This window comes from Micropterus salmoides, unplaced genomic scaffold, assembly GCF_014851395.1.
Source record: "Micropterus salmoides isolate LMB-PRFRI ecotype aquatic unplaced genomic scaffold, ASM1485139v1 Ms_hic_scaffold_1, whole genome shotgun sequence".
NCBI classification, from domain to species: domain Eukaryota; kingdom Metazoa; phylum Chordata; class Actinopteri; order Centrarchiformes; family Centrarchidae; genus Micropterus; species Micropterus salmoides.
Window position 1 is genome coordinate 27,591,070 of NW_024040040.1, and position 23,130 is coordinate 27,614,199.

The window sequence follows — 23,130 nt, forward strand, 5'->3', positions numbered from 1 at the left end:
GTCCGCCATACCCTTAGCTTCTCTCACCTCATTGTATTTATTTTAAGGTCTGAAACTTTACTGTTTTTGGTTCAGTCTCACTATACATAAAATTGTTTCCATTTGCAGCGGGCAGCTGTTTTCAGTGAATAAGCCCTGATAAACCCACTGTAGGCTACCTACACTGCCTGCCCAGAGTGTTTGTTAACACACTATCTTTATAAGGTGATAATGTGTCAGTGTTGTGTTTGCAGCTTGTTCCACTGTCCACTAGTGATCACCGAAATAATTTAGTGGGCTACATCCCGAGAACACACTTTTCTAATGTCAATCAGACATTTTCAAGATGTCCTTATTGAAGGTGAAATTATGTTTTCATGCCCTTTTTTTTTACACCAGACATTTTGGCTGTCCCAGTAGTCATGTCCCACTAAGTCATGACAGTGTGAAGGTGAGCCAGCATGTGCAATACCAGGACCATGAAACTGAAGTAGCTAGTCTATATATTTTATCCTTAAAATCCATCCTTTTTATTTCTGGCAATTTTTATTGTAGTCCTATAGGCTTTACTTTTGTTTCACACAATATTACATCTGTTACTAGATCTAGTCCATATACAGTTATTTTGACAGATCATTGCTGCCAGTTTTAAGTTATGAAAATTTAAACTTGCACTCAATTTTAGAGTTTATAGCCTATATTTCATTTGTGCAATTTCATGGAACGTTCTGCAATATGTTCTGTCCCTGTCAGAATAAATGGAGGTCAGTTACAGCATCGTCATTACTAACCAACACAACATAGACGTTCCCGGGCACATGTAGATGCCACAATAGTAGATTTGTTTCAGTTTACTGTGGGGCAGACAGTCCGCTCATTGACTTCGGAACTTTCCGCCCATTTCCGCCTTTTGCTCGTCTTGCAACTTGCCTCCATTTTGCTCTCGTATGTATGTGTGCGTGCGCAGTGTTGGTGTAAACTGGAGAGACAACAGAACCGAAAGCGGAGGCGCTGAGAATTTTCTACAGAAATGGACGGGTAATATTTTATCAGCGATCCTAACTAATTTAACGTCACATTCAATTTGAATTATCCAGAGCACGGGGTAAAGTGAATGCGCAATTTTATGGAGAAGCTGAGGAGTCGTATGCTTGTGTTAACGGGTTTCCATAGCCACGCGCTGTCTTCCATTAAGGAACTACCTAATGATAGCATGCTAGCCTAATTTAGCTTTAGCCCGACGTGTAGTATATTAGCTGCATTGTCACTTTGATAAAACCGCTTGGCGTGTATGACGACGTCAGAGGAGGACGTGTTTATACATTTCTATAATCTACTCCTCCACAATAGTATTTTGCTGCAGTGTCCTAATGAAGTTTAGCAAACGTTCTACAAACTAATGTACAATAACGTTGATCCTTTGTGTTGTAGCTAGACGAGCTAACTTAGCTAACGTTAGCCTAAACTGACCGAGCTGGTCCAGTAAATCTAAGGTTACTGGACCTTTTGATAAGCGCGATAAATTTATTTGTTTTAAATCATCATGTGCTAGAATGAGATAACAGTCGCAAGTTGTTATCGCTAATGGCTGTTGCTAATGCTCCTAATAGTGTTATAAACTTAGGCGAGTCAGGTGAAGACCGGACTCAGACTCTGGTGCGGACTAAGCACCGTCTGGAAGGAGTAGTGTCGGACCGCTGTCAGGTGGAACGGTTCATTTCTGGTGTGAACACCGTTCGGACCAGTCATAGGAAGCATACGATTGTATGTGTCATTTAAAATAGTAACTTAGTTGTTTATTATTACAGTGCTATTAAATGTATTATTGTTATTTATACTATTTCATATTTATCAGAATAAGTTTTATTAACAAATAGGATTTCACTGTTTGCCAGTTTGCCTTTGTGTTTGGTAACTTACATTCAGTAAACACAAAAATATAAGTATTATATAATAAGCAAAATAAGTAGCCTAAGGCAAATTACTGCAACCGTTAAGAACATAAAAACAGAATAGGAAAAACTACAATAAAAATATGAAAATGATTCTATAAAAAATACCATAAAATATGTACAGTATATAGTATGTAATATTTATTATTAATGAAAGGGTAGCACCTTTTGATATATCGATTAATTTTTATGCATGTAGCATGCAGGGCCGCATTTACATTATTTCAAGGAGATACAGATGGATTTTGTAAAATAACCTGCTATGATCCTTTAGTAGCCTATTTGCATGGGCCAGTTTTGTGATATTTGGCGACACATTTTAGCATTTTGCAGAGAAAGACGGAGACGTTACCTGGGATTATGTTAGAAGATGTGGATATGGTGGATATTTGCCCTGGCAAAGCAACAGTGAACACACCTGTGCCAATCATTTGTTACCACTTTGGTTTTGATCTTTTTAAAAAAACAAGCCTCCTCCACGCGGCTCACCTGCTGCTCTGAAAACAGATTGCGGGTGAAAATGTTCCAAAATGCGAGTTGGGTTTTTGGGGCGACTTGATGGAACTGCAGACGAAGAAAGTGAGGAAACACTAAAATAAGACAGAGAATTAAGTAGAATTAAAATGGTGAGAGAAGAAATAACAGACTAGATTTAGGGTAATGTATTTTTTTCAAATATTTTCAAAAACAATATCTACAAATATACCCCCATCCCCACCACCGTCATTCTGTGAGAAATACTGAGCCGTGTATAACTGAAATTCATTCTCATTTGTATTTTATTTGTACTAAAAAGCTCTGTCCAGTAGCCTAACCTTGAACACTTTGTGTTTTGAGGTTTGTTCAGAATCAGCTTTATTGCAAAGTAGGTTTACACATAAAAGGAATTTCCTTTTTATATCTTTTAAACTTGTTTTGCCCAGTTAAATCCCTTCATTTTAACGTGTAAAAATCGTTTCTCTTTCAGCATCAGCGATGTTACAGTTGGAGTGAAGGTGAGTTTTCTGCTTTGGTTTTGTTCTCTGTAGGCTGCATACTCCACAGGGAGCATTTCAGAATCAGAGTATGGTTTTCCCTGGCTGATTTTGCTAACATGTTCAGATTTTGTTGTTTTGGTAGTTGGTGCTAGATTTTTGTGCTTGTACCATGGTTAAGTAGGTTACATAATTAAATGGTTTCTTTTTCTTTCTGTTTTAATTGTGTTTGTTGTTGATATACGATGGGGAATCAGCACAGGGTGTTTACTTTGAAAAATGACTGGATTCTTTATGCCGCTCTGAGGTCTGCCTTCCTGCCCGGTTCAATCTGCTCTGTGCATCTTGACGCGGTTTCCGACAAAAATAGACTGGCTGCGTATTCTCCGTGGAGCTGTGTCTTGGACAGTGCGTGGTGGAAGGACAAGCATTGTTTAGAATGGCCGCGATTAGCTCCAGCAGCCCTGTGCAAGTTGCTGGTCAGACTGACAAACAAGATTCTCTGGTCTGATGAAACCAAGATTGAACGGTTTCAAATCAATTCTAAGCATCGTATCTGGAGTAAACCAGGCAACGCTCATCTCCTGCACAATACCATCCCAACAGTAAGCATGGTGATGGCAGTATCATGGTATGGCGTGTTTGTCAGCTGCAGAGACTGGGTGACTGGTCAGGTTTGAGGGAAAGCTGAACAGAGCAGTACAAATACAGAGATATCCTTTAATGAAAACCTGGTCCCGAAAATACACAGCCTCAGACAGGGTTGAAGGTTCATCTCCCAACAGGACAATGACCCTAATAGTCGACTAAACCATTAGTTGATAAAAATGGATAAGAAAATCAATCAATCTCTGTCGGCTGCTACATTCACACACACACACACACAGCGGCTGCAGAGAAAGACAATACTTTATCAATACACCTGTCTGTAAGGTAACGTTAAACATGTAGAAATGGTTAATTTAATCTTCTTTGTCCTCAGTATCTCATCCTGTATGTTTTATACAAGCACAGCTAACACTAGCTTGGCATTAGCCAAATGTTAAAAACAAGCTAAATAGAAAGCCGACTGTCTGGAGCCTTGACTGGTCTGAGGTCTTAAAAACTCAGCTGCTGGCTGAGACACATCAGCCGCTCCTCCTTTTACCTGGTAACGTTACCTGCAGCCAGCGAGAGAGGAGGACATCAATATATTTTCACTCAATACGTTATCGCACATAGAATATTTTCCTCATACTGCGCAGGCCTACCTCATGCCCATTGGGTCTGGTCTTACCAAATAACCATCACTAAATAATAGTAAAGTATCAATAAAGAATCGGATCGTTAAGCAGTCTCAATAAAGGGTATCAATATCAATAAAAAATTAATGATCCTCATCCCTATATATCGTGTTAAGTTGTGTTGGTGGGCATTTTGAACCTCGAACATTACTACAGAAGCTTTGGGCCGCTGGTTCAGAGCCAGCTTATAACAGGAGCTACTGTAACAACAACTAGCGGATAGCAGTCCGTGGTGTTAGCAACAAGTAAAGCTATCTGTCCATCAGGAAACTTCATAAATCAGAGTTGAGGTAGAGTGGCCAGAGGGCATCAGAGGGAAAACCAGAAAATATTTTCCTTCATAACTGTAAAATCACTTTCTGAGAGACACTGCACTGCACAGCCTACAGCTCTAACTCTATGAGCTCGTGTGACCGCTAACTCTGGAACGTGGGCTGGTCTATGTAACTTTGAGGGCGTAAACATCCCAGATGTTATGTAACATCTAGCGCTTGTTGGCATTCGCCCATTTTTTGGGGGGTATTTTGGTTGCGCGAGATTTACATATGAAGGATGGCTCACAGTCTGTCAGTTACATACCAAACTCCTTTTTATTCAACTATGGACCTTTTTAAAAGAAATGTGAGCCATACCATAGAGGAGTCAAGAACAACAATATAGGGCTGGAAATGCAGTATAATAGATCCCCTTTCAGAGCTCAACGTTAAACTTTTTTGCAACTGGCCCCGCCGGACCAGTGGGTTTGAAACTTACTGGCCCCAAGACAATTTTTACTGTCCGTCCTTCCTAAAGTAATTTATCAGTGTTACAACAAAACCAAAGAATTATAAGTTATGTTATACGGTTAACATGCATTGGTTATTAAATACATCCTGGATATATAAAAAAATAAACTAAAATGTAATCACAGTTAAAATTATAAAAAATATAAAGGTTAACAAAACAATTTACTTTTAAAACAAAACATACTAACAGACTCAAACATGACGTGCTCTCTCTCCTGCTGACAGCCATTGAATAAAAACAGTGACCTGTCAGTCACAAGGTAGTCCCGCCCAAAAGCATACGCTGCATTATCCTCTATTTCTCCTAAATGGGACCATCATGCTGTGTTGAAGAAGACTTGAAACTAGCAACTGAGACCATAAACCCTAAAGTGTTTATTGAGGAAATAAATCAGCCGAGAAGTAGCAACATTTCACCATTATTTCTGATGAAGCCAGACTTCTTTTTGCAACCTGCGGAATCGCCCCCTGCTGGCCATTAGAGAGAATGCAGTTTTAAGTTCACTCATCATGTAACTAAAACTCTGGATTGGACAATGGTGCGCACCATGAGCTGCAAAACAACTGCAGGATGTTGAGTTTTCTGAAAAAAGAAAATTTAATACTACTGTTTTTGCACTAGCACGATGTACGCTCCTCTCTTGAGCTACAGAGTGATGCAATCTTTGTTGGGAGTTGCACATGCGCAGTTCCCAGGTAAGGACTACTAGCCAATCAGAAGCAGAGAAGGGCGGGTCGTAAGAAACAAGGTAGTGTGATCCAAATCAAAGCCGCTTCAGACTGCGACCGTAACCTAGCAGATGGTATAAGTTATTACCAGTCCACAGACACACATCATTATCAGGATGTGATTGTGAATTTCCAGGCTCAAACAGAGTCGGAGTTGCATCGTCTTTTAGGACTAAATGTTAAACTGTTGCCGGTGTTCTGACGATCTATGCTGCCTTGCCAAAAAATGCTACCATAGCGAAAATCAGTAGACTCTACTCTGCTCAGCCCTGCTCCGTTTTCCATTGCAGATAGTACCCAGAGATAGTACGCAGCTTGTCGTCAAAGAGACGCCTCACACAACTGTCACGACGTAATGTTCAATGCAACACACACACCAGCTCTTAAAATATATCTACGGTTAAAACGTTTCAACATTACTCAGAATGTAAAGACAGATAAGCGGTATGAAAACCTCCCAGCTGTGTTTTTCTCTGCCGTTGTTGCTGCAGCGGTCTGTGTCATCAAAACCCTCCAATATCAAAGTAACACTGTGCAACACTCAAACGTTACTGTGACAGTAAGTTAATATCAACAAACCTTTCCATCATCGTGTCTGTATTTATACCCAAGTTATGCATTTAAGACTTTCGATTCAGTTGATCATACAAGACAAAGAAAGTCAGTAAGTCACACCTGAGACAATGGAACTAGTGCATTTCTTTTGTTTTTTAGCAAAATGAAATGATTAATAAAATATCATACATCTTACTGAGTAATTTTCTGTTGATTGAACAGTCTCTTCAGCACTAACAATGTTTCTGGCACATTTAGAAACCATTCTTGATGTTGCTTTTATCAATGTGTCTTGTAACAAGACCCTGTGTCCTACATCTGAGAAAATATAATGTTTTACTGAACAAAAATAAGAAAATCTAACATGAGCCTATTTTTAACCATTATCTAGCCAGGGAGCTTCACTGAGAGCAACCTCTCATTTGCAGGAAGGCTCTGATCACATTCACACCTGTGAGCGGCCCAGTACACCCGCAGCCTGGTCTGATGGCCCCTGTGCGGCTGGGGTTATGGGCCTTGCTCAAGGGTACCTCAGTGGTGGTAAATGAGGGAGGGCAAGCACTCCACACTCTACTTTCCACACCCAGATTTGATCCTGGTGGTTCGGGCGACCTTCCATCACGAGCTTGCTTCTCTAGCCTTAGGGCCACCACTGCCCCAAAATAATGCTGTATTTTAAACTTTACCTTTGTAACGCAACAATTGTCTATAAAATAAAGAGGCATGCCAAAAAGATTAGACAACATTTGATTTTAAATTCCCTTTTTTTCCAACATTGTACCTTCGTCACCTTCGGAACAATCAGATTTCTTTATAATATTCGTTTTTGCGCTTTCATAGCATTAGAATTGCTTCATGGTTTGGTAGGGTTTGTGTCCTTTCTGCTCGCCAAACAAACTGGTATCCTTTTGTAAGCACAGTGTTGTTCTGGCTACCTAACCTGATTTGTTGAGTGCCAGCTACATTTCCGTCTGCACAAAATAAAGTTAAAGTTCTCTCGAAGGGAAACAGAGCAGTCATAAAATACTGATTCCCCTGATATGGGTCTTTGCCGTCCTGTTTATTTCATCAATATTTCAGAGTCAAAGACAAAACAGAGGGTTGCCAGCTGTTGGGAGAGAAATCATTTCTTAGATTTGTGTAGCCCCTGCTTTGTGTGCTCACATTTCGGCCCATGTCAGACAACTTTATTACCCTTTCAATTTATTTGTGTCATGTCGTTGTAGCAGGGCCTGCAACATCTAGTTTATCGTAACCATAAAGAATGTTAGTGACAGAAGAACAATTTGTTCAAAGTCAGTCGGACAGAAACAAGGAGGGGTGTATGAAGCTATTATAAAGTTGTGTGTGTGTAATAGGTCCCCAGCCAGGTTCCTCTTCATCCCATCAGTCAGGTTTAAGAGCACAGGGCAGCCGTCAGCTCCTGCAAGCCTTTTGGGACCTAGCATAGCTCAGGATGAAATGACACATCTTGACATCTTAAATTCAGCAAGATTAAATCTACACCAGGAAAGGAGGAGCCAGACCTCTCCTCTGCTGTTTTATGTCCCTTTCCACCTACTCCTCTACCCTCCTTATGTTACTTTAAACTGTCTTTCGAGACCTCTGTTTTATTGTTGTCTTTGAGGGCCTGTCTGGAAAATGGAAATAGTTTTCCCCATTATTTCACAACTGTGTCTTGTCTTTGTTTCTTTTTCCGCAGAGAGGATCAGACGAGTTGAGTATGTACAACAGTCCCAACTCTGGCATGAGCAGTATCAGTGGTGAGTTCGTTCCGACCACCCCTGTATAGGGAGGGGCTTGACGGAATTTACAGAAAGCCATTTGATTGGTAGTGACAGATGGCTTAAAAGCAATCAAGGACTAATAGGTGTTTGAAAAGTGGAACAGGCTGTGTGAGTTGAACCGTTTTCTCATGGGAACTATTTAGTGTCTGAATAACATCACGCTTGTCAGTAGGTGGGCACCCACACACCACAGCATGTGACTGGAACAGACATAGTGAATACCACTGCATTTGAACGCCTCCTCACTGTTTAGACATATCAGAAGCATCTCAGAGAAAGTTGCAGAATTGTGGATGACTGAAAGAGCTGCCACAAAGAGAAGACAGGTCTAGGCCATTAAACACTGCCAGTAAAATAAGAACAATGTTAAAGGCATACACACAGGTTTTGTGTGATTGTCTCTTTAATCAAAGTCCCATTCTATTGCTACATCCAAGCTAATGTCACCCCAGGGACCTGTCTAATAAATTGAGATAAAGATTCTCAGATTACTTTTATTAAGGCAGCTTCGTAATATCAGCCATTGGTGATCTTAAATAACTAGCCTTGCAGAGGTGGATGGACTGTTCCTTAAATGTAGTATTTTCCAGTCGTGCTAGGATGGCTTTAAAAAAAAAAAGAAGGATTTGTAACAGATAGCTTTTAACCTTTAACATGAGTAGTTCTGGTGTTGAGTACAAAAACTACGTTATTCATTCTCAGCATGTGAATAGAGATATATTGGGGTGGCATTAGCTCAGTCTGTTAGGACTAAGCTTGGAAACTGGTTGCCGGATCAAGTCCAGCACGACCCATGCCGAAGGCGTCACCTGAGCAAGGCCCTGAACCCCGAGCTGCTCCCCTGGCGCCGTACAATGGCAGCCCACTGCTCCTAAATAGGATGGGTTAAATGCAGAGAACAAATTTCTCCTTCCCCCTCCCCTCAGGGATCAATAAAGTATTTCTGATTCTGATATATGGATTTTTTTTTTCTTATGGAAAATTACCTGATCCTCATGGCTGATACTGACTGGCAGATGCAGACATAAAATACGATGCTTTTAAAAATGTACACAAAACCACTTCAACTTCAGGTACAGGTAAAAAATGTCGTATTTATTTTTATGGAACATTTTCAACCGTTTCCTTCACATCTTTTAATAGCAAATTCCTCCTTTTCAGAGTTGAAATACCAATATTGATTTTGTACATGGACAACTTTCACACCGCAGACATACTTGTCCCAGACTGATTGTGAAAACTGTGAATCTGTTATCATCAAGATTATTCATTTACTTACATTGTTTCTGTTCTCAAAAAAAAAAACAAGCTTCAGATGAATATATTTCAACAGTACAATTTGTAACATTGGTTACTTGGTAATAGTGTGATACATTAGTAAATAATGTCGTTAGTGTGCAGTTGCAATACAATCCATCGTTCTTCAGCATGTTGCATTTAATTTTTGTGTAAATAAAATGTTTCTGTGCTGAAGTGATAGAATATGATCAGTATGCTCTGTTAGGTGTTTTTAATGTTAGTTTTAAAAAATAATTTTAGTAAAAATAATTAATTATTGCATTACTGAATGACTGGACTGAGTAGTCAATGAGGAAAGTAATCTAACTTCTATTGCATTACTTTCTAAAACAAACTGCGATTGGTATCTTACATTGTGTGGTAGGGTAGCTAGTGATTCTTCAATACAAGTATATCATAATTAAATCACATTTATATTGAATTTCACACTGACAAAATGTGTTCTTAAAGTAAGAAAAAGACCACCAGTTTAACATGCAAGTACATGCAAGTTCTCAGACAAATTGCTTTGAGTTGGATGCTATAGGCAGGCGATTGTGAATCTGGACTAGGTCAGATCAGTTCACATTTGAAAATAATTCCTGAATGAAATGATTCCTGAACAAGAACACGATATCCTGGGCCTGCTATGTAAGCTGTCATTGGCTACCTTTTGTGCGCACTTTTTCTCAATTACGTTTTTGAGTTGAGAATTGAGGTGATTAAATTCTGTACCCCAAACATCAGTGTTGGTGATGATATATGGTACATAAATGATGTCTCTATGCACGTAAGCTGCCACAGTCATTCTTGCCTATGTGAGCAGTCAGCATCTGGCAGTGTGCATTCACACAGGAAAAAACATCCAAACACACTAAAATGACAGTGGACTCTTGTACAATGTAGTGCTTAAAGCAACATTTGGTTTTTGTGCGATTTGGCGCCCCTACTGTTTCAGAGTGTAATTCACTGCTGTTGTAAAAGCTATCAAGCTAGCCAACAAAGCTAGACAGCAATACACTCTAGAGCACATACAGTAACTGATATCCGAGTGAGTTATCTAGGAAGATTTCTAACATTCCACTGGAGATTTATTGCTAGTGGCTAAACCTCTGTCTGTGAAACCTCTGGCTGATTTCACGTGATTTAAAAAACTTTGCTAACTGTCAAACATCAAGCAAGAGCAAGAACACATGACACAGCAAGCCATCTAATAAGTGATTACTGACTAGTCCAACAGCAAGAAGGCCAGCTCCGGTATCTGTCCTGCATCCTTTCAGCTCCTTTAGCTCACGCCAATTAGTATATAGATAGGGGAGAGATAATGGCGGGCGTGAGTAAATAGGCTGTATGTCAGTTGTCGGCAATAAGCTGCCCGCAGGCCAGAACCAGCCCGCCAGCAATAATATCTGGCCCGTGGCCAGATTGCTTTGATAGCAGAAAAATAAAAAATAAATAAATTGATAGCGGCTGGTGGTGAAATAGATCTCAGTCATGACAGAGTTACTCACACAATCAATTCCTCTTACGTGATTGTGCCTCCAAAATAAAAGCGCAAGAAATTTTTGTGCAGCAATGCTATATGACAAGTTTATTGAGAGCTTTTACTTTGAAGAGTTCTGAACAACATTCAAAAGAGTCTCTGGCTTGCTTGACACACCTCTGAAAAAGCCGTCAGTAAACATGTGATTGGATTCCCCTGAATTTCCCCAGGGAAATGAAAATAAGCGTCCATAGGTTTATGAATGCGGAGCAAACACTGGGACGCACACAAACTGCAGCACATGCTTTATTGTGAGCATGTGCAAGAGTGTCCTTATAATCAATTTGTTTAACAAGGGAGAAAAAAAATTACACGCAGTAACCAATTCTACGACCTTCCAAACGGGAGTCCCATACAGTACGGACTGAACTAAACTTGCACATAAGCATACAAGGATTTAAAATGATACGACTTTGTTCTGGCCCGCCATGTAACGGCCTGAAAAAATTTGGCCCGATGCCAGACGTATTTGCCGACCGCTGCTGTATGTGCTCATGAGAGAAAAAGATTCTAAATTCTCATAGCGTAGGCTAACTAACTAGGGATCCAGTTATTCCAGGTGGTGTTGCACCAAAATGATTAGCTTCTTGTTGTCCAGTTTGTACGTGTGTTCCCCTTGTGTGAGTTTGCTTCATAACATCAGGTTGTAAATTCCGTTGCGGAGCATAGCAAAATATTTTATTAATTTAACTTTGGATGGCAATGCCGTTTATGGTTGTCATTGTCAGTATTTTTTGAAATCTCTCCTAATTAAACTGTCCTGCCCTTTTTTTTTCCCGTCCACCATCTGCCTGAATTCATGCGATGCAGCATTATCCTATAAATTACTCGGGCATTGCATCGATTAGCACAGTTAACCAGTATTTGTGCTAACATTTTAGACGTGGCTTCCAATGGCAGTGACAGTAAAAAGCTGAGGGTGGAGGAGGCCCCACCGTCTCGTGTACTCCACATCAGGAAACTACCCAACGAGGCCTCAGAGACTGAAGTCATCGCCCTCGGCTTGCCTTTTGGCAAAGTCACCAATATCCTCACACTGAAGGGAAAAAACCAGGTGAGTGCAGAACATGGATGGACATGGTGGATTTGTAAGAACCACAATTATTCATACTGGGGTGGGATGCAGACAACATTTTCTTTTTCTGGAGGAAAGTGATCACATCTTGTTAAATTTTTTTGTCTTGATCTGTGAAGGAGCAAGTGTCAGCTGACATCTTACTGTATCACACAAAGCACTGCGCATTCATTCTTGCTATCTTGAACTGCATCTGAAACATGCCCAAAGCTCCATACAAAAGCCTGTTGTCTGCCTGCTGAGGACCTTAGATTCCTGTCAAGCATGGCTGCTTTGTTCTCCTCACAGTACTTATGTCGCCTTTATCGATCAGCAGCTGCCTCATGGCAGTGTTTAAGACAATTACATCTGTGTTGTTTTGATAATATTTCTGTTGAATTACACTTAACTGTGGTGAGTACTGCAGTTGTGACCTCTAGTGTAGTGGTTATGTAGTTGGGTGTTTATTTATTTTCTGTTACTTGCAGGACATTTAGGTTTGAAGGTTTGTCCAAATTTAGTGGAAACTAAGTAGAAAAGATGAGATAATTACTTTGTAGCAGTGGTGGGGCATTTATCGTTTTTCTTCTTCCAGGCGTTCTTGGAGATGGGGACAGAAGAGGCAGCCATCACGATGGTTAACTACTACACCACTGTAACGCCTCATGTCCGCAATGTCCCTGTCTTTATTCAGTACTCCAATCACAAGGAACTCAAAACTGATGCTGGCAATCAGGTTAGTAGAGCCTGACTAATGGACTATAGTGTTAAGGAAATTTTGCTTGGTTTCTGCAGGTTTTTATTTTAACCATTACTACAACAGTTCATTTCTTTAATTGGCTCAATTTCAATTGCAGAAAAGCTTCTAATACATGGCTACTACTCTTGTGCTTCGTAAATACTCCGTAGAAAACTAGTGCCTTTTGTTTGGCTGTTTTAATACTTTTATTTTTTTTTAAATCCGATGTAATTTGAGGTCAAAAACTTAAAAATAATAACAACCATGAAGGCTACCTCTTTTAGTATTGGACAAGTCTGCGGTGTGAAAGTCAAGGTATTTCCATGCTTGTCCTGTTTTCTTTACATTCGTAATTAGTAAAATGGGTCACCATGTGGACTGTTGAGGTCCATTGTTAGAGATAGGGACTGACAGCTTGTGTTTGGCTGTAGCGGACCCTGGCGGTGCTTCAGGCCGTGTCGGCAGTCCAGTCTGGTGGTTCACCAAGCTCAGATGTACAGGAAGCTCTTGCTGCTGCCTACAGTCCTGTCCTGCGGATCATCATCGATAACATGTTCTACCCCGTAACGCTGGATGTACTGCAACAGGCAAGCAATAGTTGTTGTGACCCCACACAGTAACAAATGGTTCAGTTGGTGTGGGACATAATATCCACCGTTTGTACTTGAATGTTAAAGTTTGTATTTTTTGGTTTTGTTGGCAGATTTTCTCCAAGTTTGGCTCAGTCGTGAAGATAATCACATTCACCAAGAACAATCAGTTCCAGGCCCTTCTGCAGTTCGGCGATCCTGTCAATGCACAGCAGGCCAAACTGGTAAGAGTTGGTCATGTGATCTAGTAGCATTTTCATTACTGATACCTACTGTCTAGTTAACTCTAGTTGGTGCTGTGCAATACCAAATGTAATAGTTGAACAAGGAGTGTGATGATTTTCCAACCGCCAGGCACTGGATGGTCAGAACATCTACAATTCATGTTGCACGCTGCGTATTGACTTCTCCAAGCTGGTTAATCTAAATGTCAAGTACAACAATGATAAGAGTCGTGACTACACCCGACCTGAACTGCCTGCTGGGGACGGCCAGCCCAGCCTCGACCACACGGTGGCCGCTGCCTTCAGCAAAGACTCCAACTCCCTCCTCGGTAAGATCCCAGGTAGATCGCATTTTTATTTTTCTTCCTTTTATTTTGTTGTTGTTGTTGTTGTGATGTATACCCAACGGCTAAATGCTTTTAACCTGTGGTTACGGCCAGATAGTTCTAAATTAGAAGGCCCTATGATTAGATTGCGCATGGCATGAATTAATTTTGATGAGACATTTGATCAAATTCTGGACAGATTGGAATGATTAGTCAACACTGTTCTTTAACAGCTTCAACAGAATTAATAAATACTGAACGGTGGCTGCCGCTGCTGGATTTCAGTCCTACATTGCTCAGTGTTACGATGCTGTGGTTTAATGGAAGTGCTGCTCTCCATTCCATGATTTTCTTGTGTACTTGCTGTCAGGAGCCTTGAACCCTCTGAGTGCGGCAGCAGCGGCTGCAGCTGCTGCGGGGAGGGTGGCCCTAGCTGGACAGGCGGGGTCCAGTGGGGTCCTGCTGGTCAGCAACCTCAATGAGGAGGTCAGTAACCCACCTGCACACACACATTATTCAGATATATCATCTAAGGCTTGAAGTCCACAACCCCTACCCACCACCTCCATCCCTCTGTACTGTTTTTCATTTTATTTTCTGGTTGTGGCCAGTTCTCCTCCCTGTGCTACCATTTTCATTGCTGTTACTGTCGTACAAGATACATCAAGAATGTTTTTTGAATGCCTAAGTTGGCATATTTACCTGTAACACTTCTGTGATCTTTGACAGTTCAGTTTTTATGCAAGTACTTTAAACTGTTTCAAAATAAGAAAGCAGAGCTCAACAACTTGTCTGTGAGAATGAGAGGCTGCTTTCGTGCTCTCATTCATTTGTTTGAGCTTTTGGTTCTACAAAATCTCTCTCTGTAGTCAGGCTGATAATAACTGATCCAGAAAACTAGCCCATATGCCTAGGAAATCCTTCCATGGATTTTTATTTTCAACCTCAGAGGAGCTGTGAGGTTGTGTGCAATTTAATTTATGTTGTCTGTTCTGATAGTTACTCATCACTGAACTGTCCAAGGGCACAGGTGATGATGCACCTTGGAAGAGATGGACTGTACCTCTTGTTATTCCAGCTAGTTTTGATATGAAGCAAAACTTGTGTCTAACCATTTTCTTGTCCTTTTACACGCCCAGGGCCTGTTTTTTGTTGTTGTTGTTTTTTCCCTTTCGGTCAAGACTCATTATGTCCCTGTAAGAGAGAGGGGATTTGCTGTTTCTGTCACCGCACCTAAACCCTCCCTTCTTTCCTTCCCCGAACATCAGCCCTTCCCTTCTCTTGTCAAACTGGATCTAACTCAGCTAACTGTCTCTCTTCTGTTTTTCTCTCTAAGCTCTCCTCACCTCTCCTCAGCTCATATGAAAGCTCATATGAAATCATTCTGTGGTCTAACCTGTGTCTCGGTTCTGGGAACAAATACCTGCCTCTCTGAAATGCCTGCTCGCTGTCTTTTCTCCTTCTGCCTCTGTGTTTTTTTTTTAAGCTCTGACTTAAATAACATCTGATTTGTCTCACCTAATGTCTCTGTCTCTTTCCTCATCAGTCTGTTCTCTCTGGCTGTGAATTAATGTGTCACACCGGAGCCTTTTGACAGTATCTCAATCATTCAAACTGAACCCCTGATGTTGAGATACTGTGCTAAAGCTTTCTTTTAGCCTCCTGGACTTGTGTGAACGCCACATTTTACTAAAGTGGCCTTCATATCAACTCTTGCATTTTAACTGCATGGTCTCTTAACTCTTTTTTTTCCCCTTCAGCTTCTCACACTCTCATTGTACCATTTTCCCTCGCTGAAAGATTGTAGATCTTTAGATTTCCAACCTGCTGCATGTTTTTATCCCATGGTTATGACTTTATATTGCTGATTTTATTATAATTTTGACATTAATATGCCTTTACCCCATGCAAGTCCAAGGTGAAAGATAATTTGCTGTATTTTGACTAAAGAAACATTGATCCAAGCCATTATCTCTGACCAAACTACCTGCATTATTCCAGTGTACTGACCTATATTTTATTTTTTGTCCCTTCCCCGTCCTCACTTTTAATTTTTTTTATTTTCCCCCCAATTTGCATTTGCCTCCCTTTTCATCTCCTCCCCCTCTCTCTCTCTACCCCCACCCCTCCATTCATCCTGCCTCCCCCTCCATGTGCTGATGGGGGACTTTTAACCCTTCAAATCACCCCTTCTTCCTCCACCTCCTCCTCCCACATTAACCAACCCCCTCCTTGACTCTTCTTCCGCTGCCTGCTCCCCTCCTCCATGACCCACCACCTCCATCACTCCGGGGGGAAAACAAAAACCACCATTCCTCCTACCTACCTCCGTTCTGGATCGATCTGTCCATCTCTACCTCCGCTCCGCTCCGACTCTTCTACCTCTCTACCTGTCTCACGCTGCTTGTTGCTCTTCTCTCCCTCTAAAGATGGTTACGCCCCAAAGTCTGTTTACCCTCTTCGGTATGTTATCGTTAGCGCTCTCTCTCTCTCTCTCTCTCTCTCTCTCTTTCTTCTCTTTCTCTCTCTTTACCTTCTCTTTTTGTTCTATTACCATTCTATCTTTGAGACATTTGTCATTATTATTATTATTATTGTTGTTGTTATTGTTATTATTATTATTATTATTATTATTATTATTATTATTATTATTATTATTATTACAAGCTTATGTATATTTGTTTGCACACAGTAGCTTGTTCGGTAATTTGTAATACATTTTGGCCCCCTGTTTATTGGTTTGGGTTAATGTTCATTGCTTTACCCTGAAATTCACCACGTAGTAATCTGTTAATGCACGGTTAAATCATTATTTTTGCATGCTGTTTTTATTCATAGCCATATGACACAGCTTGATAACTTATCTGTTTAGAGGGTTTCTCTTCTCTCTTAACCTGTTCTTTCTACACACCTCTCAATCTAAGTCTACTTTAATTTTCTTGTGTGTGTTCTGCTATTCTCTCCTTTGTTTCTTGTCCTTAAATATCCTTGTCTCCAGTGCTAACTATTTGTTTTTCTAACTGTCTGCTTTCTCCCCACCTCACCTCCTCTCCTTCACCCTGCTGGTGGCTCTTATGCAGGAGTGTATGGCGATGTCCAGAGGGTGAAAATTCTTTACAATAAGAAGGACAGCGCTCTCATTCAGATGTCAGACGCCAACCAGGCGCAGCTAGGTGAGCAGATATTATTATATAACTATCCAATTCAGCCATTCACATCTAGTTGTCTTGTGATGTTGGTAGCACTGTTTGTCTGTGGGGGGAGCAACTGCTATTGAAACAAAAGGAATTATTATTATTATTATTATATTACCCCTTCGTGTCGCTTCACGCTGCCCGACAGAAGCATATTATATCAAATGCAACATAAAAAGCTAATGTGTTCATTTACAGTTAACAAACAGCAAATCAACAAAACACCAGCTCTTGTTTTCATTTATAGTTCAGTTTTCTGTAGTGTCCTGTAATATTTATTCTTACTGAAGCATGTCACATGCCCATGGTCAAGCTCTGTTTGAGACTGAGAACATGGCCCCAAATACTGAATGTTCTGCTGGCAAAATATTATTCATATAGATCTATTCCTGTTTATAAAGCATTTAAAAATTTATAAAAAAAGAAGTGTATTTTAAGGAAGATTCTTTTTACAATGTATTTTGTTTACTTCTTAATTTATCAGTGTGGCAGTCATGTTTTCAGATATTGTAGCCCTCAGAAACTTTTGCGTTTGATAACTTTTTTTTATTTTATTTTATTCCCTTCCATTTCAGCGATGTAAACAAACACACACTGGCGTTGCAGTTGCTGCACAAGACTGCATTCAGTCACACGCAGAGGTGCAGAGAGCAGGGTTCACAGCCGCAAATTGCCATTTGCTACGGCATTTTTAAACACCTGCTGGCGATATAAAACTATATTAAATCATGTGCCACCATTTTACATTACCAGTGGAAACACCGTTGCTCTCCCCACGCTGTGGTCCTTGCTCTTTTTTCCCTCTCTGGAAGTTTTGGCAGCATCTTTCCTTGGGTCACTGTGCTGATTACGATACAGCGTCACCATGTCCACTTAACGCCTCAACTGCAGTTGAATAAAAATACAAAAATACAGAGAGTGGTTTGATAATAGTCCCAGCCTGAGGACATACCAATAAGGAGTTGTAGTCATTGCGCCACCTACTGGTAACAGGAAGTAAAACTTATGTGACAATCATCATTTCAGCTACGTGACATTTTCAGGGCGTGGTCTACGGTTGCTATTGTAGAACATGATGTATAATTAGTCGGTGCTCTCAAGCACCTCCCGGTGGACACAGGAAGTGACATTTAACTCCTTCGCGCAGTGTCCAAAACACAGGAAAATTCAGTGCCGTGTCGACCAACCTCCAGTAACTGTGGCACACCCCGACGTGCTGGAGGTGCGAGGGCCCGTTCATCGCTGTTTGCAACTGTAATTAATATTATTATTTATTACATATATTAGACATATAACTAACGCCATTTTCAATTCTTGTCCCTCTGCACCAGTGATAGTGTTTCGGCAAATTTGGCACAAGCAACCAATTGCCTGATTGATGAATGAACTGATTAGAATGTGGTTGTCAAATGTCATGGTCACTGTGAACTCACAACTTGATAAAATTTCACACAGATGTTTAAAATGGTGTTAACTACTTCACATTATGTAAATAATATTGCTAATAAATAATAAATACATTGAGAAGTGACACTGTATTTACTGATCTTTGGTGGAGTGGGAGACAGACATTTTATGTTTGAATGGACTCCCTATCACAATGATTAGATCAAACTCTATAGTGGCTTAGTATTCTGTATTATAGATACTTCAATAGATCCATGATTTAAATGTAAACCAAACTGTTTCCCCACCACCAATAAGTTGGACCTCTTATCACTCCCAAATAGACTAAGCGGTCTTTGAGGAGACTCTGCTGTGCTTCATATGTTGAAAAACAGTTTCGGAGCGTGGCTCGGAATGAAACTTTATGAAGGGTTGTTATCACTTAGTGTGAACATCTAAGAATATGTATATAACGATGTTCACTTTCTTAACAGCAGAAAGTTTCTCTAAACATTTCATTATTCCCAAGTCTGACCACATAAACATGAGCACTCATGTTTCTCATTTTATGGATAATTTTGACTGTACTAACTAAAATCAAAAAAGCACTTCATAGTTAGTAAATACTACATGACCACAGCATCCTAACCGTTTCCCTTCTTTTCCTTTGTCATGGTCAAAGCAATGAGCCACCTAAATGGCCAAAAGATGTATGGGAAGATAATCCGAGTGACCTTGTCCAAGCACCAGACAGTGGCGCTGCCTCGTGACGGTCTGGACGACCAGGGCCTGACCAAGGACTACGCCAACTCCCCACTTCATCGCTTCAAGAAACCTGGCTCCAAGAACTTCCAGAACATCTTCCCACCATCTGCTACCCTCCACCTCTCCAACATCCCGTAAGCACCAGGGCAGGCAGCTCAGGATCAGCCAGTTCTGTTGTTACATGCAGGAGGAAGAAGAAGGCCGTCTCTCAATGATGGCTCTGTTCCATGAAGTGAAAATAACATTTTTGTGCAGTTTTACAGTGTTTAAAAGCCAAAGTTACCAGACATTATTTTCTCACCTTGCTCTAGCGATATGTGTATATGCATATGGTTTTGGTTTTATTTGCCATGACATGCCTGACTATAATCTGTGATCTTTTATTTTAATAGACAGGACGTGACAGAGGATGACCTGCGGCTGCTCTTCTCCAATGCTGGAGGCACTGTGAAAGCATTCAAGTTTTTCCAGTAGGTCGACCTATCCATTATCGGAACAGTTTGTGAATCTTGCTCTAGTTCAGCTTTATGTTTATGTTGTATGCCAGCCAGGTCTGTTTCCTGTGGTACTCACCACCACATCATTTTTCAGGGATCGCAAAATGGCTCTGATCCAGATGTCAACAGTGGAAGAGGCTATCCAGGCCTTGATTGACCTTCACAACTACAACATGGGAGGCAACCAGCACCTGAGAGTCTCCTTCTCCAAGTCCACCATTTAAGAATCTGACCCACAAACTCCTGACAGTACCAGGGTTCACTGTCTCTGAGCTTGGTGCTCAGAAACCTTTCAGACTGTGTCTGGACACTGGGGGGGGGGGATTGAATCTGTTTTGTTGTTGGAGTTTTGTTGATTGTGTCATTCCTCAAGAGAGACTGAAACTTTTGACATTTTTTAAAGAGAACATTTCAGTATGTTGCAGATACTGGATCCTCCCAGCTATTATCTGCACCTCTGTATTTTTATGGCAAGCAAAATGTTGACATGATGGATTGTCCTCCTGTATGAGACTTTGATGTAGATCAGTGTTTAATTCTTGATTAGTTGAAAAGATACATTACTTATGTGCCTTACTTGACAATATCAACTGTTTCTACAGCTGGACATGTTCATGAATTACCCTGCTATGCTTTTTGAGGCACATTGGTGTTGGATATTTTTGGGGCTTAGTGAGAGTGCAAGCTGTTTTGTCATCCTCTATACATTATTACAGTTTTTGAAGCACTGCCACCAACCAGGCGTAGCTTTTGTTTCCTTTTTTAGTTTAGCAACATGTAAAATATTTTAAAACAGCCTGTGACAGGCAGTTTAACTTGAATTCCATTATTCCACATGTTCATTACGAGATTATTCTCCCCCAGTTTTGAATTCACATAATGTCACATATGACATGACTTGTGCTGAAGTATTCCTTTATCTGTGTTTTTGAAGCCTTCTGTGCTTCTTTTTTTTTTGTAATTGTCAGTGACAATGGTTTTCTAAGCATGAATAGTTATGATAGGATCTCACATCAGAAAGTGTTGCATGCTGTGGAAGCAGTTAGATGAGTCCACTGTGATTTCATTGTCATATGACAGTTTACTCGAGAGGGCTACTCAGTTGGACCAAAGTTTCTGTGCCTTTTAGTGTTCCTTTAATTCATTTTAAATAACAAAAAACAAGCATTTGAAAACACTGAAATGTTTTATTTCAGGGACAAATGCCAAGAAGAAGTGTTGAGTTATTTCCCTTTTTTTTAAAACCCAACAGGACCTCTTGACTCGAGATGTTTGCTCAGAAATAACAGTTATGTATATTTTTTCTTCCAAGTCTGATTTTATACAGCTCAAAATGTAAGGATTTGGTATAGTTCTGAAGAGGCACAATTAAAAGATGAATTATTTTCTAACAAGGGGAGGTGCGACTTGGTTTCCTGCTTTTTGAATTTTCCCTCTCATGGTCTCTCGTGTATTCTGCATTACGTCTGTAGCATGCCTAATAAAACTATTCTGTAGCTCTGCATTCACCTTCTCTGTCTCTCTTCTCTGTTCTGTCTGCTCTGCTCACTTCTGAAACCATCCTCAGTCCCAGGGTGGGAAGGCAGCCAAAATTCACTTTGGAGCCACTTAAAAACAAGTTCTAATAAGCCAGATTGAGCTCTCTGATGGTACTAATTGATAAGACATGCACAGTTTATTGATGTCTTTCCCACCCTGCCAACTGACACAATCTATTCCTTGAATGTCTTGCTATTCTCTCCTATGGTAGTGGCCTTTTTTCTAATCGGCCTCTAAGGGCCTCTGCTCTCCTAACAATCTATCTGATCTATCTACTTGCTCACACACTTTTATCAATTACATAAATGGCCTCAGTTGTCATTTCTCCAACCTTTTATGCTACTGCTGGCTTTGGAGCATCTTTCAGTAGAATTGGCACAGGCATAGATAATGGGATGTGTTATAGCTGCAGGATGCCAGGTGCTTTGGACACCACTTTGTCAGATTATAAATGACTTTAACCACTATTCAGTCCTGCATTAAAAAAAATCTTAACACTACTTGAAGATGTCTCCAGAGGAAGAACAGATGTCATTATTTGAGTCTAAGGACAACAGCAGCATATCTTTGCTTCCTGTTTTTACAATTATTTCTCAACAGTTTGAGCCAATTAATGTACTTGCCACAGCTTATGCTATGGTGTTGCCAAGGTATGACTGACCCTCCAGTACTCATAAGCTCCCATTGGTTCCTAAAATCCACTTAAAGGTCAAAGACATATCAGTATATTCTTTAGGTTTTATGGCCTGCAAGTATTTGGTTTTAGTTCAGTCCAAACAGCAGGTAGACACAGCAGGGCTGGATTGGCAATTTGATGCACCTTTGCGGCCGGTGTAACTAAATTATTTATTATATAATTATGTAACTGTTTTTTTTTTTTTTTTAAATGGGCCCAATCACATCTCTTACCTACTAGCCCCCACCCCCTCTGCTCTCTGTTCCTTGCGTTATGCCCCAACCGATATGTTTGCTACGGGGCTGCAGAAGCTTCAACGCCAGCTGCAGTACCCCACAAAGAGCAGGCACAGGCACCTGAAGGAGTAAAGGAGAGCTGACAGGCAGAGAAGGAGGCTGTGTTAGCGAGTGACTGAGCGAGAGAGAGAGAAGAGGAGTGGAGGTGAAGCGGTAAGCATGAGTAGCTCAACCTGTAGGGAGGGAGGGTCATTTACACTGGGGACGGGGACATGTAGGCTACCCAGTGGATAACTCAACAACTTAAAAAATATTTTACATATTAGGCTAATATGCAATAATCCTCATCGGTCAGCCTGTCTCGCAGCTCTTCAAAGAGCGGAGACTACTCGCAATACTATTGCTACATTTTGTTTGAAGTTCATGTAACGTGACTCCCCCGCCGTTACTGCCTGCCTGCAGAGAGAGAGAGAGAGAGCGCGCGCTTTGCTCACGGCTTCAGGGCTTGTCAGCAACTAGGCCTACTAATTTGTCCCGAGCAAATTGTAATCAAAACATTTAAATATAGATGTTGTCGGTCAGCGTCTAGTCAATTTACTTGCTCCACAAACGGTTAACAGTCGCCGCAAAGTAGTGAGAGAATAACATGACACACCTGACCGCGACACAGACACCTGTCGCTCTCTCTGCTGTCTCTGTCCCCCTCGCTCAGAGACACTTTGCTCTGTTTGACCGTCTCTCTGCTCCAGGATGCTTAATTCTCTCTGAAGTGGCTGTGAGCTGCACTTTATCAGAGGTGCTGAAGTGAACATGTGTGTGGATGTGTGGTGATATTTCTGTCCGATCACAAGTGTTTTCAGTTTCGGTTTTCTACCTCTGATGAAAAGCAGCGAGCTTGTCTCATCCAGTACAGTCTGTCTGTCAGACGGTCTAAAGGGGGTAGCAGCCTGCTATCATATCAGCAGAGCAATATTGAAGGGTAATGCACAGCAGAGGAGCAGGTAGATTTTGTCAAAATATAATGACTTCATTCTCATTA

At 40.8% G+C, this 23,130-nt stretch overlaps 1 protein-coding gene across 3 annotated transcripts; it reads left to right on the forward strand.

Annotated features, from left to right (window-relative positions):
- The first annotated feature begins 901 nt into the window (after window positions 1-901).
- LOC119905939 (polypyrimidine tract-binding protein 2-like) lies at window positions 902-21,144 on the forward strand. 3 transcript variants are annotated; one of them, XM_038723364.1, is made up of 14 exons: window positions 902-1,017; window positions 2,899-2,926; window positions 7,960-8,020; window positions 11,747-11,919; window positions 12,515-12,655; window positions 13,090-13,245; window positions 13,362-13,472; window positions 13,603-13,813; window positions 14,169-14,284; window positions 16,228-16,261; window positions 16,879-16,971; window positions 19,061-19,277; window positions 19,536-19,613; window positions 19,735-21,144. In XM_038723364.1, exons 1-14 carry the CDS (start codon window positions 1,010-1,012, stop codon window positions 19,862-19,864), a joined length of 1,557 nt encoding a protein of 518 aa, XP_038579292.1. In that variant the 5' UTR covers window positions 902-1,009; the 3' UTR covers window positions 19,865-21,144. The 3 variants fall into 3 exon arrangements, with proteins under 3 accessions (XP_038579292.1, XP_038579301.1, XP_038579309.1); XM_038723373.1 differs by having other exon boundaries at window positions 13,603-13,801; XM_038723381.1 differs by having other exon boundaries at window positions 910-1,017; window positions 7,960-7,978.
- The last annotated feature ends 1,986 nt before the right edge of the window (window positions 21,145-23,130 follow it).

Bases quoted from the DNA above. Each gene is read 5' to 3' on its own strand.
- LOC119905939 (XM_038723364.1), top strand. The intron at 11,920-12,514 runs GTGAGTGCAGAA...TTCTTCTTCCAG, and splicing joins CACTGAAGGGAAAAAACCAG to GCGTTCTTGGAGATGGGGAC. The intron at 16,972-19,060 runs GTGAGCAGATAT...TCATGGTCAAAG, and splicing joins CGCCAACCAGGCGCAGCTAG to CAATGAGCCACCTAAATGGC.